Genomic DNA, 19,378 nt, shown 5'->3' with positions numbered 1-19,378 from the left:
TCTGGGAAATGTCGTGGGGTGTCGGGCTTACCCAGGGTGTCGGGCTTCCCCCCAGTTCCCCTACACAGTTGTGTTGTGTTGTAATAATTGTAGTTTTTAGTACTAGTGCAAAATTGTTATGTGCTAGTCGTATGTCTATCTGTGTATGTGTTCGTCTGAGTATTTGTGACATATGGGTCAGGGAATGGATGCAGAACTGGCTTAAGGTACGATTAATTTACCGACGCATGCCAATCATCCGTTCCCGGTCAGCATAGCATGAGAAAGTTCTAACGGAATGCAATTGTCGTTAATAGTAAATATATCATTTTCTGGAATTTAGACGATTCCAAGTATTTTTTTTCCTATGCATTTATTATTCGGCTCATTAGTACAATCGTTACAATACGGAGCTAAATTTTACAGGTTTGAGTCTAGTAGCTATTGGTCTTAACTAACTAAATTCAATTTATGGAATATTTTGTACATCATCGCAGCATATCAATCGACGGCATCATATCATCTGTTTAGCTGGTTTGATGTGACCTGCCGAAAAATGTTATATTTTTAGATCAATAGTTTTGAAAAAACGACATATTTCTTTGAGGTAATCGAAATCTTTGCACCCTAAAATATCGCGTATAGGAGTCGACGGAGTTTTATCGAGGGTCTTTAGTTTTTTCAGTAGTATGCGCCGCTTGTCGTTGTATTCTTTACAAATCCATAAAACGTGATCTACGTGTTGATAATCAGCGTTGCATTGACACATGTTAGTTCCAACTGCTTGAATTCTGAAGAGGTGACTGTTAAGAGTATTATGATTAGCCATTAAGCGGCTAACAGTGACTACGAAATCTCTTTTGAAGTCGAGGTTTTTGAACCATGCTGATTTTGACACTGTTGGCATTACGGAGTAACACCATCTGCCTGTTGTCGCGTTATTCCATTTTCGCTGCCAATCCCTCATTGCCAGGCGCCTAGCAAGTTTCACGAAATCGCCACTTTGCAGAGTTCTATCATACATGTTTCCGCATACACAGCCAATCTTGGCTAACGAATCTGCTTCTTCATTGCCTGTAATATTGCAATGCGAAGGAATCCAAACCAATGAAACCATATAATTTTGAAATTCGAGCATCATCAACAAGTTCTTAATTTGCAGTATGAACATCGATGATCCCTTTTTGATGAAAGGCGATTTTAGTGCATTCAGAGAGCTAAGGCTGTCTGAAAATATATAATAGTTACCTGACGGTAGGGATTGCATTAATTCCAGAGCATGTAAAATTGCGGCTAATTCCGCATTATATACCGAACAACGAGACTGAAGTTGACGACTGATTTGGAAGCTTTGGTGGTACACACCGAAACCGGTAGAATCGTTCATAACTGATCCATCAGTGAAAAATCTGTGGTCGTGATCTACTTCTCCAAATTTGAGAGTGAATACATTCGGAACAATCAGCGGTAATAGACTTTCGGGGACATCTTTGATCTCGGCAATCATAGACGCGCCTATCGTTGGGGTATAAGTGTGAGTTTTAATAGGTATCGCGTAGAAGTTTTCTGGTGGATCTGGATTTATGTCTTCACTTATGAACGCAATATAGACCGATACAAATTTTGAAGTAGAATTGGAATTGAAATTTTTTTCAAAGTTTTCGATAACTTGTTTGTTGTAAGATTCGCATCTGATAAGGAATCTATATGAGAGCTCAACAAATCGAAGTCCTAATGGCATGACTCCACACATAACTTCGAGGGCCATTGTAGGGGTGGATCGTATACAGCCAAGCACTAGTCGTAAGCACCTATATTGAATTCGTTCTAGTTTTAAAATATATGTTTTAGCAGCTGACTGGAAACAAAAACATCCGTATTCTAGCACAGAGCGAACTGTTGACTTGTATAGCAGCAATAAGTCTTTCGGGTGTGCTCCCCACCAATTACCTGTTATACATCGCATAAAGTTTACCCTTTTCGAACATTTCTCAATCAAGTAACTTATATGGGTTTTCCATAAACATTTTCTATCGAACCAAAGACCCAGATAACAGAAAGTATTCGATTGTTTAGTAACGCAATCACTTAGCTTTAACTCGATTTTAGGCTCAGTCCGCTTTCGCGAAAATACCACAATTTCAGTTTTCTTACTAGAAAAAGTAAGCCCTTTCAAACTTGCCCAAAGTTGAAGGTTATCTAAGGTTTTTTGGAGGGACGTCTGCATAGGATTTAGACTTCTTCCTGAGGTGTACACGACAGCATCATCGGCATATTGTATAAGAACGCAATCATCTTCAAGGCAGCTGTCAATATCATTTATGTAGAGATTGTACAACAATGGACTTAGACAAGAACCTTGCGCTAGTCCCAAACTACTCCGCCGCGTTGTTTTCAGCACGTTGTTGTGGTGGAAATGCATAGTTTTCTCCGAACATAAACCATACAAGAAGCTGCAAATATTCGCTGGAACTCCCATTTTATTTATGCGTTCGCAGAGTACATTGATCAGGACTGAATCGTAGGCGCCCTTCACATCCAGAAACACTGCTGGAATATCGGCTTTATTCGTAAATGCGTGTTGGATGTCAGATGAGAGTAGTGCTAAGCAATCATTTGTACTTCGGTCCTTCCGAAAACCATACTGCGTATTTGACAACATATCATTGCATTCTGCCCATCTCTCTAGTCGGTAAAAGATCATCTTTTCCAGTAACTTTCTAACACATGACAGTAGGGAAATGGGACGATATGACTCTTGGGCTGATGGGGATTTTCCAGGTTTGAGGATGGTAACCACTTTCACCTCTTTCCAGGCGGTAGGGTACATATTATTACGAATAAAATAATTGAATAGATCATGTAGTCTTTGTTTGGCTGCGATAGGTAGATTTTTTTAATAGATCGTATTTGATATTATCCAAACCCGGAGAAGAATTATTGCAAGATAGTAATGCAAATGAAAATTCTATCATTGTGAACGGCTCAGCTATAGAATTGAAACGATCTTGAGTTGTGAATTTAGGATTTTTTGGAGACACAAAATCGGGACATATCCTTTCTGCGAATTGAAATATCCATTCATTCGACATTTCCTTATCCTCATTGGAATAGGATTGATTCCTCATCGATTTGGCCATTTTCCACAAACTAGACATAGAGGTATCTATAGAAAGTGAAAGCACTCGTTTTCTCCAGTATCCCACTTTTTTGATCGAAATAAATTCTTACATTTTTTATCTAATTCGTCATAATGTATTAGGCTCTCGATTCTCCCAAATGTTCGAAATTCTTTGTACGCATTGGACCGTTCGTTATATACGGCCAGGCACTCGTTATCCCAACAGACAGTTACCTTTTGTTTATTATATATTCCGTTTTTCGGTGGATGTGATGTTTGAGCTTCGGTTGCCGCTTGTGTCATGTTATTCAAAAGATAGTCATATTCTTCTAACGCATTAGTAAAATACGGTGAATTTTCCAATGAAATTTGAATCAATGTGCTATACAATTTCCAATCGATATTTTTTGTATAGTCATATTGTACTGCTTGTTTTGGGCGAAGAGCTGCGTCTAATTTAATTGACACTAGTACGGGTAAATGATCGCTACCGTGCGGGTCATCAATTGTTTCCCATCCACACCGTAACATCAAGGAGGAAGAAGATAATGAGAGATCAATTCTGCTTTCTCTATTCGGAGAGCGTGCAATGAGAGTAATTTCTCCTGTGTTCAGGACAGATAAGTTATATTCATCGCAAATATCATATATCGACGAAGTGCGTGAATCGTCGTAGTTTTCTCCCCAGACTGTGCCACGTGAGTTGAAGTCACCCAGAATCAATCTTGGCTGTGGTGTACAAGCGATTAACTTTTTGAATTCCTCCCAATCAATGTTCGTATTTGGCGGTAGGTAAACTGATATTATAGAGATCTTTAAACTAGTGAAGTAACACAAGCATGCAACTGCTTCTATTCCTGATGATAACGACGGTAAATCAATTTTTTTTAAATTCATATCCCATTTAATTCCTATCAAAACCCCTCCATACCCATCAGCACGATCTTTTCTCACGATATTGTAATACGGTATACGACATTCCTGTTCATCCGACAACCACGTTTCTGACAAAGTAAAGATATCACAACTTTCTGAAGTAAGGCACGAAAAGAGTCTAATTTGGGCAACAAACTTCGACAGTTCCACTGAATTATATTAGCAACGTTAGTCATCTATAGCAATCACAGAACTTAACGAAGGCCATTTTCCGATAATCAGTTGAACAAAAGATTTCATTAGGGGGTACATTCCAACTATGGATTCCTTGGTAGATTCTGGTACGGGAAGAACTTCGAGAATCCACTTGAATATTGTTGATAATGGGAAAAGCGCAGTTGACTGTTTCTTTTCATCGTGTTTAACCGACTTACTGAGTAACGGTGGAAAGTTTCGATCATACTCCGTCGAGCGAATGTTGGAAGCATTCAGTTTAGATGTCGGGTCACGAGGGTCTGTCTTAGATGTACTAGGAATAGGGTTAACGAAGCAATTTGTTTTGGATTCTTTTCTTCGTACTTTCGGTGAGAGGTTGTTTTTTCTTGAAACCAGCTTTCAAAAATGGAGATTTATCGGTCACTTCGTTTTCATCATTATCGTTTAAATCCGAAAGAATATCAAATTGGTTGGGAGAGACATGTTGCACTTGGGACGAATCAGACAATAGCTCATACGATTTCCGAGCTTGATCGATGATCGATCGTTTGAGGCGAAGGGATCGTTCTTGGTAGACGGAACAGATTTGAATGTGAGAGTGCTGTTGTTTGCAATGAACGCAAGTGCTTGGATCGGTAGAGGAACACATGGCTTCCTCGTGCTGTTGGCCACATTTACCACACTTCACTCTGCTGGAACAAAATTTGTTAGTGTGGCCAAACTGCTTACATCTCTGACAATAAATCGCGCTGGGAATGAATAGGCGTACTGGGAAAAGCACGCGTTCGAATTCGACAAAATCTGGGAGAACGTTGCCGGCAAAAGTTATTCTAACCGACGCCGTTGGGGAATATTTTTTCGGTTCTTCGATCAACGTTGCCCGTTTCAATCGTTTGCATTCGAGAATAGGTACCGAGGCAATTTTAGGATCGCGGAATTTCCCGACGCCTGACAACTTTAGTTCAGTTAAATCTAGGTCCATTTCAGAAATTATTCCATCTATTTCCACTTCTCTACACGGAATATACACATGATATTCTAAACAAAATAGCGCGTTGCTAACGATCTTGTTAGCTTCGTTTCTGCAATTCGCGATGACCCGTAATTTATTTTTCTCCAGTTTCTTGATTTCCGTGATTGAGGAATACTGACGCAATAATTCTTTCGAGATTTGAATAACATTCAGGGGCTTCCCGATCGGTCGGAAATAAATTTTGAACGGTCCACAAGCGGACATGGGATATTCTTTTAAACGCTGTGAAATGGATTCGCCATCTTGTTCTTCCTCCTCAATCACGGAGCTCAGAGATATTTGAGAGGAACTTGATAAGTTGTCTTCGTTGGAATTTCCTGGACTAGTGTCCATGATCTGATTCTGTGTATCTACGAGAATCCGCGAAATGAGGTCATCCTCAGTGGCTATAGTAGCCACACCATACACGCCAACCAAGCTCGGTAATGCAAAGAAATCGATAACAAAGGAAAACGGTGATAAATAGCTTTTGTTCGATGAGTTCAGAGAACCTTCAGAGCACTATCACTAGTATATGACCGAACGCTACGACTACTGTGGAACGAATCGACGATTCCAAGTAGTTTTATTGCATGTTACATGTATGTTGTTTAATTAATACTGGACTCCAGACTGCAAATTTTTATGCTTAGGGATTTGTAGCTTGGAGACCTTGGATTCTGTTGGTCCCTAGACTCTAATAGCAACACGGCGCGTGCTTCAGCTGGTGGATAGAAGCGAAGGGATACCCTGACGACTGGAAAATTGAATTATTTTTGCTATCTATTCAACTAGATCCAGACCGATGCAGTATCCTATAGTTGATGGTTCATTACATATAATCTAAATTAAATATCATTCAATTTGCACAACGCATTAAAATTTAAGGCAATTAGCCAAAGTACTCGGATCATACCAATTTAAACCCAAATCTAAAGTAAACATCATTCAATTGCAAAATGTATTGAATTTAAAATCTAAGTGAACTCTCCAAAGTATTGGGATCATATCAAGTCAAATGTTCAAAATGTGCCTAATAATTTTGAAGAACCATCATCCACGCGAACCAAACCGTCACAAAAGTGGCTATGTTCTGAAATATAAGTAACTTAGAATACGTCCCTCCCGTTCTTTTCTTCTACTTCATTTGTCTGTTTTTTGTTTTTCTTCTATTAGTTTGCTTTTCCACTACTCATGTAAATAAAAAAAAATCAGTCAATTTATACGCTTCTACTTTGTCTTAATTTTTTTTCTTTTAATTCAGCATGTTCTTTTTCTTTTTATCACTATATCTTAATTTGGATTCATTATAACACTCACTAGCACAATCAATTGCGAATTCTCTCATATACACTCATAATATCTCATTCAAAACGTACAAACGCCGCTAGCCTTCGCGATAACACAAACCGGGTCAAACGCGAACATGCAATTGTGATCATCCACACATACTCACGATCATGAGTCGGTCACGTTAGGATATCCCTGCCCTCGTTCTTAACAGCCTAGATTCATACCAATAAAAAATGAGGCTCATATTCATTAGACAACACATTCCATGGAAACGTGACAGGGAACTCTAGTGTTATGCGGGAATTATCTTCTAGTACCTGAACCGTACACTAAAAACTAAGCAACTCACGGTCCGCGCGATCATTCAAGAACACACGCGAATATGCATATGGTCACACTGTCACAAAATCGAATTTATACACGCGAAATCATACATACGCGACAAACACGTGAACATACAAGCGCTTGAGCTTTTCGCGATCTTCCACACACATCTACGGTTGCGATTTCACAAACTTGATAAAACCACGGGATAAAATGAACTTTTTAACACTTATAAATTGGCATCACATAATCACAAAATACATACATTAGCTATCAAACCTTATGGAGAAACATATTGTATTTATTTCTGAACAGCCAACAGTAGTACTGTTCAATGCACCTTTTCATCACATTCTGCAGCGCAATTATTCGTCAAGTATACATAAATCCATTAACCCTACCCCAACCCACACCCTGTTACTCTCCTACGGCGTTTTGGTGGTCCGCATAGACTATTCTGCCATTACCCCTCCTATCATCGGCTTTGAACTGACTTGCGCTCGCATTGTCCCACCAAACGCTGCAAAATGAAAATGAAATGAAATTAACTTCTGAAGGAGACTGCATGCGGGTGATCAAGACTAATTTGTTTGGACTCTTTCGCACGACAATGACCACTACAAGATGCTGAGTTCGGCTTAGCTGGAAACCCGTGATACGAGGTGAATATGAATAAAACGGGTTCACCTATTCCGTGCGGTCATTCTAAACATCTGGAAGCGATTGCCTGGACTTGTTCCGCATAAGAATCACTGTTTTCGACTACCCCGCACTAAGGCTGCCTCCGAGATGCTGAGTCGAGTTTATCTAAAAAACCGTTACTAAAACTAACATGATAGCGTGTCTTACGGGCATTCTAAATACAAGATATCGATTCCCCAGACATTGCTACATAAGGAGTACACATTTTGGATAAAATCACTTAACCCTCTATCAAGGTATTGAGTAAAGTTATGTTTTTGATACCCTTTTTCCCACTGTGCATGGGATCAATTACTGGGTTCTGCCGTCGGATTGCAGACAATGAGAATGAAAAAACTGATTTACCTTCTAATTTAAAACAATAATGTGCTAAAGCCAGGAAATTTAGAACATGCCAGAAATAAAGACCGTATTCCTGGTTTTGTTGCTAATAATAATATAGCGCATGTAAAGCTCAAAAGTATATGAAAGTACTCAATACTATGAGAAAAATTAATATAACGAACATGATTTAACATCCCGCTAATCGGTAACTGGTTTTCGATCCTTCTCGCGAATTGTCAGTCCTCAACTCATACATGATTCAACAAACATCATTCCACTCAGGCAAGCCCATGCGTATTCTCCAGGCACATTAAATGATATAGTTCCTATTTGGTCAAACAAACACTAAACAAACAAAAAAATAGTTTGCTCCATCCAAAAAAAAGATCAACTCGATTGGCATCTTCCGGAGGTTACGTGTTCCTTTACAAATTACATAAATATGTGGAATTTTGAAAATTTTAATGCAGCCCGCGTGGTTTCTGAATTTCTGTTAAAAATTGAATTCGTTCATCTACTTCCAGTTACAAGCCCAGGGTGACAACGGTGTCCACACAATACAGACCATATCCGACGGTCAGGGTGAAAGCATGTCGGTGGACTTGACAGAAGCCACTCTCGGTCAGGATGGACAGTTGATCATAACCGGCGAGGACGGTCAAGGTAACTTAGCAAATCACATACGGGAGGGTGGTAAAGTAACCGATCGATTGTCTCTACTTGCAGAATATACTTACTCAGGCTTCCCGATGAATGTGAGCGGAATGATCACCGTTCCCGTATCGGCCCAGATGTACCAGACGATGGTAGCTAACATTCAGCAGCTGCCCAACGGGGACGGAACCGTGTGTATAACTCCGATGCAGGTACATAACCAAAGTTCCACGGCGAACATTAATGCTAGGACGACGGTAGCGAACCAGAACGTGACACTTTCATCAAACAATACTAGTAACAGTAATCAAATGACCACCAACCAGTTCCCTACCAACAGTAGCTGTAATTCAAACAGCCCAAAGAGGCCTCGAACCGTACAAAGTCATACCGGTGTTAACGTCGCTAGTTCAATAAACCCAAAAATCGATGCCGATGAGCATATTTTTAACCAACTTTTAGCATCAAGCCAAAGTAAGAAACATAGTGTGATAGCAAACAATAACAATAGTAACTCTACCAATAACAATACGATTAAGATCAATCTCTCAAAAGAAGCCGTAGCCGCGGCTGCGGCAGCGTCCGGGGACAGAACTAGTCAGAAATCGGCCCTACATCAGGGTATCGTTATTCAGCTGAACAGCAATCTTCTCAATGCGAAAGATCTCCTAAGCGAAAACCTGTCCGCGGCCATCGAGAAGCAGGTTCAGCTTGTCAAGCAAGAACTGGAGGAAGCTCAACTGAATAACGGTTCGAAACCGACTACGACCAGTCCGTCTCCGACGCCGACCTCGCGAAGTCCCATCGAACTGGATGAACATGATTAGAATGAAAGAGAAGAAAAAAAACACATTACCAAGATCTTAGTTTCAACAGTATAAGCATAATGCCATCACTAATTTAGTCAAAACAGCCACCCTCGAAGCAGCCAGAGTGCCTAAGATTAGGTCTTAACTTGCGATCCAGGCACTTACTGTTGTCTGACTGACTGACCTGACCGTGGACCTTAGTTGTGACCAACGCTGACGCTGTTTTTACAATCTTTATTCTGAGTTTCAAGTATTGTTGAGTTTTTCAGTAGAATTTGGTTGTTTTGGTTGCCAAAGATTTATCCGTTCAGGACATCTGTAGCTGTTTTGGATATGATTTAAAATTTAGTTTATTGCTTGTTGACGTGTATCTCAATTCTTCTACATTGTAAATTACTATTCCGTGCTTTTGAGTAGTTACCTTGAATTTTCACTGTAAAATACATCGACTAGTTCCTGCTTGGAATTAGCTGATAATGGAGTTCGAGGAACTCCCTGGATTGCTTGGGACATTCCAACCAATTAAAACTGCGGCCATCCCATCCTTCACTGTCGTGCTCTTATCTTCCTGACGCCAGAGCTAATAAAACTCCTCTTGAGCAGCCTTTCCTCGGGCAAAATTCTCCTAGTCGAAGCTGATCGGATACACAAATGCAATTCAACGGTGTATCTGCGGAACACCTCCCCCACGTTTCTGTTTACGTGTTCAAACTTTGCACCCCTCCTGAGACGACTTAACTGCTAGATAGTGAAACAAATGCAATTAAATGTAGTCCAACTTTTAGTCAATCCTACCATTTTTATAGTAAAGTTTAGTTATCGATAGGCTTTTTTTAATTTGATTATTTCATCTTTAAGTTCATGTGCCATTTTAGTATGAGTATTTGTGGTTTGCATTATTTATTTGTGTCCATCTAATTTCGTGTGTGTATTAGTCATTTTATTTATAAGTTGTTAGTTTATAAAATTAAAATATTATTTATAACGGAATAAAGAATCAGTCTTTTTTACATTTTGGTCTTTTAATTTTTACGCTTTGGTTTACAGCACACTGACAAGAAAAATGAAAACGTTAGCACATTCAAATAGGTACACGCTAATTGCTCTTTTCTCGTTTCTTTGCAGATGTGTGATCTAGTGAGTAGAGTTGTAGAAAAAGTTGCGATTTGCCAATGTTTTAGCGTTTACATTTCAATAAAACATTTTAATAACTAATTCCGAACTACTTCTACCCTCCCACAGGTCGAGAACGGTGATACCATGGAGACAATAACGGTCGGCCCCGGAATGCACCAGATGATGATTCAGGGTGCACCTGGGACGGAACCTCAGGTGTTGCAGGTGCTAAGTCTCAAGGATGCTTCGGTACTGACGAAGGCGATGGCCTCGATTGGGGAGTTGAAAAACGACGAGACTACAATCATCGAGCACTAAAGTCAACTAAAGGCGTACTTCTACTACCACACACCTTCATTCATATCTAGTCATAAACATGTTCTGAGAATTGATGATCTCTTGATATATCGACTCAACTCTCCCGGGGTATGCAAAAGAACGATACACCCAAATTAGTGTTGTATCATAAACATGATTTCCATACTTTCTAGTCCAATCCCCTATTTATTTAAGCAGTCGACCCTCATTGTACATAAACCTCACGCAAAAATTCTATCAACAACAATCACTGCTACTTTAATCCATTTAAAAATAAGATTGAAACAGATTGCGATGGTAGCCTGTCAAAGTGCGACCAAGTCATCGGCCATAACCTTCTATATAGGCTTAGACTAAATTTTGTCCGTTCGTTGGTCTTTTACGTTCTCGGTGTTGTTCTAACTAGTCAAATATGGTAATCGCGTGTGCGTACAATTCCACATTTTTTTTCGTTCCAGTTTACCAATCAATAATCTAATCCCTCGACGTTTAACGAGTAAAAAACTAGTCACACGAAATAGACAACCGTGAAACGAAACCCCCTTCGTTTGTCAGTATGTCTGTCTGTAGCAGTAAACACAAATGGTAAAACACTAGAGGAAAAGACTGATCCATCCCGAGGGATTAGATACGAAATGACAACACTCCAACAAGCAGCAACTGTGATTAATGGAATGTACTAGATATTTTTATGTTTTTCACGTATTTATTATTTATTTATTTATTTATGAGTATGAAGAAGTTCAAAACCACAGAAAAATAATTTATTTATTTATTCAATGATTTATTTATTTTAGTATGTCGTAGAAAAAAAAACCTGGTCGAAATTCGAACAAAGCGTGCATATAAAAATTAGAATATTTTAGCATAAATTACAAACCCAGGCAGTTTATTTATGAATTTAGAATCCGAACACTACATTCAAATTGCCTCCAGCCTAACAAATTAGAGAAGAAAACCTAATCCGGATGTAGCGTTTCGATTCTACTCTGCAATAGACTGCATTTTACTTAGCAGACGGAACAGAGTCCTCCCTAATACAGAATGGAAAGGGAAGATCTATTGTTTAAGGCCCCGTAAGATGCGCTCTTGGAGAGAGTTATAAGGCAAAGTTTGCTATACTCATCGTTACATCTTACTCGTTCGTAGTAGTACGTATGTGGTCATTTGAGATAGCAATACTCTGCTGGTAGTCATTTTCCCCACCACTTACCCATGTGTACAAATATCTCAACTGAAGATATTTGTAACGAAATATGAAATATTTCAGATACAAAAAACAACTATTTTTGTCTTTGCAATCTATGTGAATAATTCAACAATAAAAAATTGAATCATGTAAATGTAAAAAAACGGAGAATCATAAGGAAATGCAATTATAATGAATAAAATTATGTTGACTTTTTCCTTCGTCCGAAATCGTGCAATCTGCTGGAAGGAGAGCTGGTGAATTCATGTTTTCTAAATTCGCAAGGCACTGTTGCGCATGGAGATATTCTCACGTAGACTTGATAACCACGCTGTCAATCTTCACAGAACGCGGCCGGATTCTATTAACTTGTTGCAGATCTTCGAGGACATTCACTGGTAGCTTCATTTGCCCTCTAAAAGCTTTAGGAAAACCTCGTAGCCACACCAGTTCTTGAACTGCCTAACTAAGTGCCATATACTCCGACTTCATGGACGATATAGTGACATTCTGGTTAAAACATCACCGGTCCAATCCGAATCCAAATGATCAATCAATTCTCCATCAGTATCCGGTTCATTGTCTTTTTTCAGATAAAGCGCTACTCGACTGGCCGGGCCGCCACCGAATCTTCCTCTCATCATGAACTCCTTCCTTCTCAGAATTGTTGCGCTAACGGGTATGTTTGGTCGTGCACAGACGGCAATGTAAAAAAGTACACCAACAAGGCTTCTGTGCAAGGTCCCGCCAGGAAATGGTGGACTTTATCATCCACCTTCACATAATCAACCTCCATCGGTGTTTTAAATCTCTTAGCGTCTTTGGGCCCAAACTTATCCAATACTTGGTCGATATAGCTTTCCAGCCCAGCAACTAGGGCTTCGTTTTCTCACCAAGATCGCCAATATCCGTAATTTCGCATCTTTAATTGTTCATTCACCATTCAAATTTTCTCTTCGTCTTCACATCCAATCAATCATCGTTACTCTGCATTACGACGGACCGCTTTTTCCAACGAATGTGATTTGCATTCTCAATTAGGTTCTTGACGTAGATTCGTACCCGTCTCCTTACAAAAAATTGAGGACAATAACGACGTTACATTGGAGCAGCTCTCCGAGGAGTGTCAGCGTCTGTACAACCTCAAACACGACAGTGCGATGATTGAGTCTGCGGCACCATACAACCAAGTGCAAGCGATACTGAAGTTTGGTGGGAAGCGATTAGGCGAGCGTGACCGAGAGTCACCACAACTGTCTTCGAGTGCTACCGGAAGGAAGCCAAGTTATCCTTGTTGGCTTTGCGGTGCATTACATTTCGTCCGAGACTGTAGTTACGACAACCATAAGTGCTCCGATTGCGGCCAAGTCGGACATCGTGAAGGATACTGCGACAGTGCAAAGTCTCGGAAACCTGGAAGCAAACGTAAGAAGCGAGGAGCGTATGCAGCGTGGAGCAGCGACGCAGATTTGTATCTGTTGACCTATCTGGAACGGATATTCGACTGCAACTTGACACTGCATCTGACATCACTGTCATCAGCAGGCAGAGTTGGCAGAAACTCGGTAGTCCTGCGCTTTTGCCAGCAACAGTCAAAGCGAAGACAGCATTTTGTCACTCGATGGGGAATTCGAGTGTGACGTCACAATCGGAGAAACTACACGACGTGATCTGATCCGTGTTACCGAGAAACAACTACATCTACTCGGTTCCGATTTGGTCGAGAGTTTCATCCTTTGGTCCGTGCCCATGGACACCTTCTGCTGTCACGTGTCAGGCTCTCCTGCGGCACCCGCTGCACTACAATCGATTTTCCCAAACGTGTTCACCGATCAGCTCGGTTTGTGCAGCAAAACTAAAGTGAAGTTGGAGCTGAAAAAGTGTTCGACCCGTCTTCTGCCCTAAGCGCCCGGTTGCGTACGCGATGTATGATGCCGTTGACCAGGAACTCTACCGACTGGAAAATTTGAATATCATCACCCCAGTCGAATATTCGGAGTGGGCTGCTCCGATCGTTGTCATCCGTAAAACCAATGGTTTCATTAGAATTTGTGGAGACTATTCCACGGGGCTTAACGCTGCGCTCCAACCAAATCAGTATCCACTTCCCCTACCGGACGATATCTTCGCCAAGCTGACTAACTGTAAGGTGTTCAGCCAGATCGATTTGTCCGACGCTTTCTTGCAGGTGGAAGTCGACGAACAGTACCGTTAGCAACTACCATCAATACGCATCGTGGCCTCTACTCCTACAACCGCCTCCCGCCAGGTGTGAAGATCGCACCTGGTGCCTTCCAGCAGCTCATCGATACAATGCTAGCCGGTCTGCAGTGCACGTGTGGCTACCTCGATGACGTCATCGTCGGCGGAAAAACTGAAGAAGACCACGATCGTAATTTGCGGGCTGTTCTAAAACGAATTCAGGATTTCGGATTCACCATTCGAGTCGATAAATGCACCTTCCGCAAGCAGCAAGTGCAGTATGTGGGTCATATTATCGACAGTCGCGGATTACGTCCAGATCCGGCCAAAATCGAAGTGATATCCAAGCTGCCGCCTCCAACCGATGAATCCGGTGTGCGATCATTTTTGGAGGCTATCAACTACTACGGCAAGTTTGTTCCCAATATGCGCAAGTTACGATATCCGCTGGACAACCTTCTCAAGGACGATGCGAAGTTCCAGTGGACTGATGAGTGCCAGAAAGCGTTCGAGCACTTCAAACAAATACTCTCCTCGGATCTACTCACACATTATGATCCGAAGCGGGAGATCATTGTCTCTGCCAACGCTTCTTCCGTTGGGCTCGGGGCAACGATTAGCCACAAGTTCCCCGACGGCACAATCAAAGTCGTCCAACATGCTTCCAGAGCACTCACAAAAGCTGAACAAGGCTACAGCCAACCGGATCGTGAAGGTTTAGCTATCGTCTTCGCCGTCACGAAGTTTCACAAAATGCTCTTCGGACGGCACTTTCGTTTGAAAACCGACCACCAGCCTTTGCTCTGTATCTTTGGTTCTAAAAGGGAATAACGGTCTACACAGCCAACCGCCTCCAACGATTTGCGCTCAATCTACTGCTCTACGATTTTGACATCGAGTACGTGCTCACCCACAAGTTCGGCGACGCAGACTTACTCTCGAGGTTGATCAACCAGCTCGTCAAACCCGATGAGGACTATATCATCGCCAGCATCAACCTGGAAGAGGACCTCAGGTTGGTAGTATCTCATACAGTTAAAGCTTTGCCTCTCAATTTCAGAGCCGTCGCACAAAGCACCCAAGTAGATCCACTGCTCCGAAAAGTCTACCATCACATTCAGCACGGTTGGCCGCAATCTGAACATTCAGAATCCGACATCCAGCGATTCCAAGGCAGACAGGAATCACTCTCCGTGGTAGATGGGTGCATCATGTTTGCCGAACGGCTCGTCATCCCGTCGCTCCATCGCAAGCGATGCCTCGAACAGCTCCATTGTGGCCATCCTGGTATGCAGCGTATGAAGGCCCTCGCTCGAAGCTACGTGTATTGGCCCAGTTTGGATGCTGACTTCGTCAACTTCGTCAAGGCATGCCAACACCTCCTCACTCTTCACCGGTGCCGTGGCCCAAGCAGACCGCTCCGTGGCAGCGCGTCTACGTGGATTATGCCGGTCCAATCGAAGGCGAATATTACCTGATCGCCGTCGACTCCTTCTCCAAGTGGCCAGAAATCATTCAAACGTCCCGTATAACCTCGGCGGCAACCATCAGCATTCTCGGTGGGTTGTTTGCTCGGTTGGGTATGCCTGTTACACTAGTCAGCGACAACGGAACCCAATTCACGAGCGCTGAATTCGCAGATTTCTGCGCCTCAAACGGCATCGAACACCTCACAACTGCTCCGTTTCATCCACAATCAAATGGCCAAGCTGAACGATTTGTTGACACGTTCAAAAGGGCTGTTACAAAAATTAGAGAGGGGAGAGGATCGATACAGCAAGCGTTAGACATATTCCTGTTAACGTACCGAAGTACACCCAACCGGGCACTGCCAGACCAAATATCGCCGTCCGAGGTCATGTTTGGTCGCAAAATACGCACCTGTCTCGAGCTGCTACGTCCCCCAACGGTACGAACTCCAGTGGCACCGTCGGACGATCACACAAAACCGAGGTTCTTTAGCCGGAACGATTCGGTTTACGCTAAGCTTTATGGCCGTAACGGTTGGAAGTGGGCTCCTGGAACAATCATCGAAAAAATAGGAGACGTGATGTATAACGTATGGGTCGATGATCGCCGAATGCTGCGTTCCCATATCAACCAACTCCGGAGTCGCCTAGCTGTTGACTCGATACCAAAGCAACCTGCCAATCAAGCCACCTCTCGTCAGTATTCGTTACCGCTCGACATCCTGTTGGGTGCCTGGAATCTACCAAATCAATCTTCTGGCACGCCAGCACTGTCCCTTGTTGCGAGCGGATCTGAATTATCACCTGTCTCCAGTCCCGAGCATACCTTGCTAGGTTCAGTGCCGGCGCTTGCGTCGTCTACACCACAGCAGGAAGTCTCGGCTTTCCCATCAACGTCATCGACATCAACAACATCAACATCAACCGAATTCGAATCCGCCATCGAAGTCGAATCCGTGGTAAATCTACCTAGACGTTCTTCACGAACCCGAAGACTGCCGAACAGGTTTGATCCGTACCACCTTTATTAGGAGGGGATATGTTGAGGACAACCCTATCGCGGTGTATTAATTAGTACCCCGTTCAGCGCTAGGCTCTAACTCAGCAGCATAGCTGTCAATGTGTGATGTCTGATAAGCGCATCAATGAAATGTTTTTGTGGTTGTTAGTTTCAGTTTGTTTACGCCCTGTATAAAGTTGTACCGTGATTTTTAATGTGTTCGATAAAATATAGTTTGTTTTAATTATTCGCGTTTTATTCCCCTGATATAGAGACGATCCGTAAGCAAGTGTCGGGGACTTACACGGTACAAAAGTATATGGTGGAGTATTTTCTTCTTTAGATATCACTGTTGCTAATATCCATCACGAGTCAGCCCACTGTACCTGCACGGAACAGTAACGTACGATCTCGCGTATTTTTGGTTTTATTGGCGATATTTCGCGGGTGAATCACAGTGAAAACATTTAAGCGGTATTAAAAAGTGATTTAGAAGCGAGAGAGAGTAAAAATTTGGTGGAAAGTGTGTAACAAGTGGTAAAAAACGGTTTAGAAAACTTAATCAGTGACGCTAACGAAAATAAACAATCGCACGCTATTGCTCCTGGCGAAAGTTGTCTCGTTCGGCAGTACAGCTGTAGGCCAGTGTCTATTAGAGCACTCTAGTTAGAGTGTGGCCAAGAGGCCATAACGTATCCAAACGAACATGAAATTTGACGTATACACAATAGAAATGCGTCAGATTTCTGCTCGTTTGGATTTTCTTTCAAAGCCCCTCTTCGGGAAAAAGAATTGTTGAAACAGTGAATCTGTTGGTGAGTGAGCCGTCTAGCGAAGTGCGCGGTGCGACCAAATCATCTACCAGTGTGGTCGCAGCGCCTCTAAATAAAAGTGAACGACGTAGAGGAGACAACCATAAATAAGCCGGCACGCCCTAGACATGCCACCACCATCCCCCCTGACTGGGGCGGGGATCTTCCTATCAGTCATTCCCTCCCGAGTTACCTAAATTCCGGGGATGTGATCGATCGACGAACCCTGCTGATGAAGGCAGCTAACGAAGACGGACAAGAAGAACAACGCTTGCCATCGGATCCGTGCTTGATCAAGCGTTCGATACGAGATGTCCTCCAAGCCGACCCGACCAAACTGGTCAGCGCCACCAAAGAAGCACGAGGATCTAGATATGTACTCCGTACTACCTCTAGAAAGGTTTACAACGCCCTACTTTCCATAAAGGAGCTAGCAAATGGCCAAAAGGTTAAGGTTATGTCTCATCCTACCCTTGATATAGTGCAAGGGGTTATCTATGACCCTGATACAATCAACATGAGTGAAAGTGACTTACTAAAGGAACTGCAAGACCAAGGCGTAGTTCGGATCCGTAGGATCACCAAAATGGTCGACAAGAGCCCTACGAACACGCCACTCGTAGTTCTCTCTTTCACTGGTTCCAATCTCCCAGAAAGCATTTACCTCGGACTTCTTCGTACCAACATACGCCCTTACTACCAAGCACCCATGATGTGTTACAACTGCGGATGCTTCGGACACGGTAGTCGGTCTTGTCCGAATCAGGCGGTCTGCCTCAATTGTAGCCAAGCCCACGAATCCAGCAAAGAAAACCCTTGTGTCAACACCAGCAAATGCGTAAATTGCGGCCAAGAACACCCAACTCGCTACCGAAAATGTCCGAAGTACGTGGAAGAAGAAGAAGTCATCAAGATCAAAACCAACAGAAACCTGACATTCCCCGAAGCCAGGGCGTTGCTAACTAAGAAAACCTCCGGCATGAATTTTTCCAATGCAGTCCGCAGAGCACCCAAACCCGACAACCGGGACAAAACCATCCAATTTCATCGTGAGGAAATCTGAAGAGCAACTCGCCAAAAACTACGTCGATACAACCCCACCGATCCAAATGCAGAAAGCTCCAGCACGAATTTCCCCACAAGTTTCGACAGGAAGCCCTGTCGAAAGGAGGGATAGCCGCGACTCCAGGGCACGAGGCTCTTGTCGTGCCAACCGCAGGTAAACAATAGACAGTGACATTACTCCATCACTAGTGAACGACCGAATCACTCTCGCTCTACAATGGAACATGAACGGTCTTAGAGGCGGTTTAAGGGGACCTACAGCTGCTGATCTCTCAGTCCCAGCCAATCTGTCTGGCCCTGCAAGAAACGCACATACGAAACAGCATTGATCCGGGTCCGTGGTTAGGAAACCGCTACTCCTGGGATGCCAAAATTGGAAACAACATATTCCAGACTATCGGGCTTGGAATCCGACGTTCCATCAGACCTGGTCCAGCTTGATACGGAACTGATAGCCGTCGCGCGAATCATTTCTTATGCGGTCAGATTTCGTTGTATCTCCCAGCCGAAGTACGGGATGTTGGTACGAAACTAAAAAACATGCTGGAGCAACTCGAAACTCCCTTTCTCGTGATGGGAGATTTTAACGCCCACCACACCTTGTGGGGATCCAACAGATGCGATCAACAGGGTAACCTGATAGCCGAGGCTATCGAGGACTGCAATGCTATCATACTGAACGATGGAAATCCCACCTATATTCAAGGACAATACATGTCGGCTCTGGATTTATCCATCTGCTCAGCCGACTTCGCGGGGACATGCAAGTGGACCGTCCTCGCCGACCCCGGTAACAGCGACCATTTTCCAATTCATCTGTTGCACGACCACTCTCCACCAACTACTACCCGACGTCGCCGCTGGATATACGACCGTGCAGACTGGTACGGATACGAA

At 42.8% G+C, this 19,378-nt stretch overlaps 1 protein-coding gene across 8 annotated transcripts in view; it reads left to right on the top strand.

Annotated features, from left to right (window-relative positions):
* The window catches only part of LOC131685969 (DNA-binding protein Ewg), a 28,578-nt gene extending 16,444 nt beyond the window's left edge, over positions 1 to 12,134 (top strand). For 5 of the 8 annotated variants that reach the window (XM_058970016.1, XM_058970015.1, XM_058970011.1 and 2 more), the window contains 2 exons: positions 8,372 to 8,510; positions 8,574 to 10,322. In XM_058970016.1, coding sequence (XP_058825999.1) covers positions 8,372 to 8,510; positions 8,574 to 9,328 — 894 coding nt within the window. In that variant the 3' untranslated portion in view covers positions 9,329 to 10,322. Of the gene's footprint in view, positions 1 to 8,371; positions 8,511 to 8,573; positions 10,323 to 10,435; positions 10,448 to 10,552 lie in introns of those variants that run through there. The other 3 variants (XR_009304899.1, XM_058970017.1, XM_058970018.1) reach the window with 3 other exon arrangements.
* The last annotated feature ends 7,244 nt before the right edge of the window (positions 12,135 to 19,378 follow it).

Source organism: Topomyia yanbarensis, chromosome 2 (assembly GCF_030247195.1).
Source record: "Topomyia yanbarensis strain Yona2022 chromosome 2, ASM3024719v1, whole genome shotgun sequence".
In the NCBI taxonomy this organism is placed as follows: Eukaryota; Metazoa; Arthropoda; class Insecta; order Diptera; family Culicidae; genus Topomyia; species Topomyia yanbarensis.
Note: the sequence above shows the minus strand (reverse complement) of the source record. Positions and strands in the feature narration are given on the sequence as shown.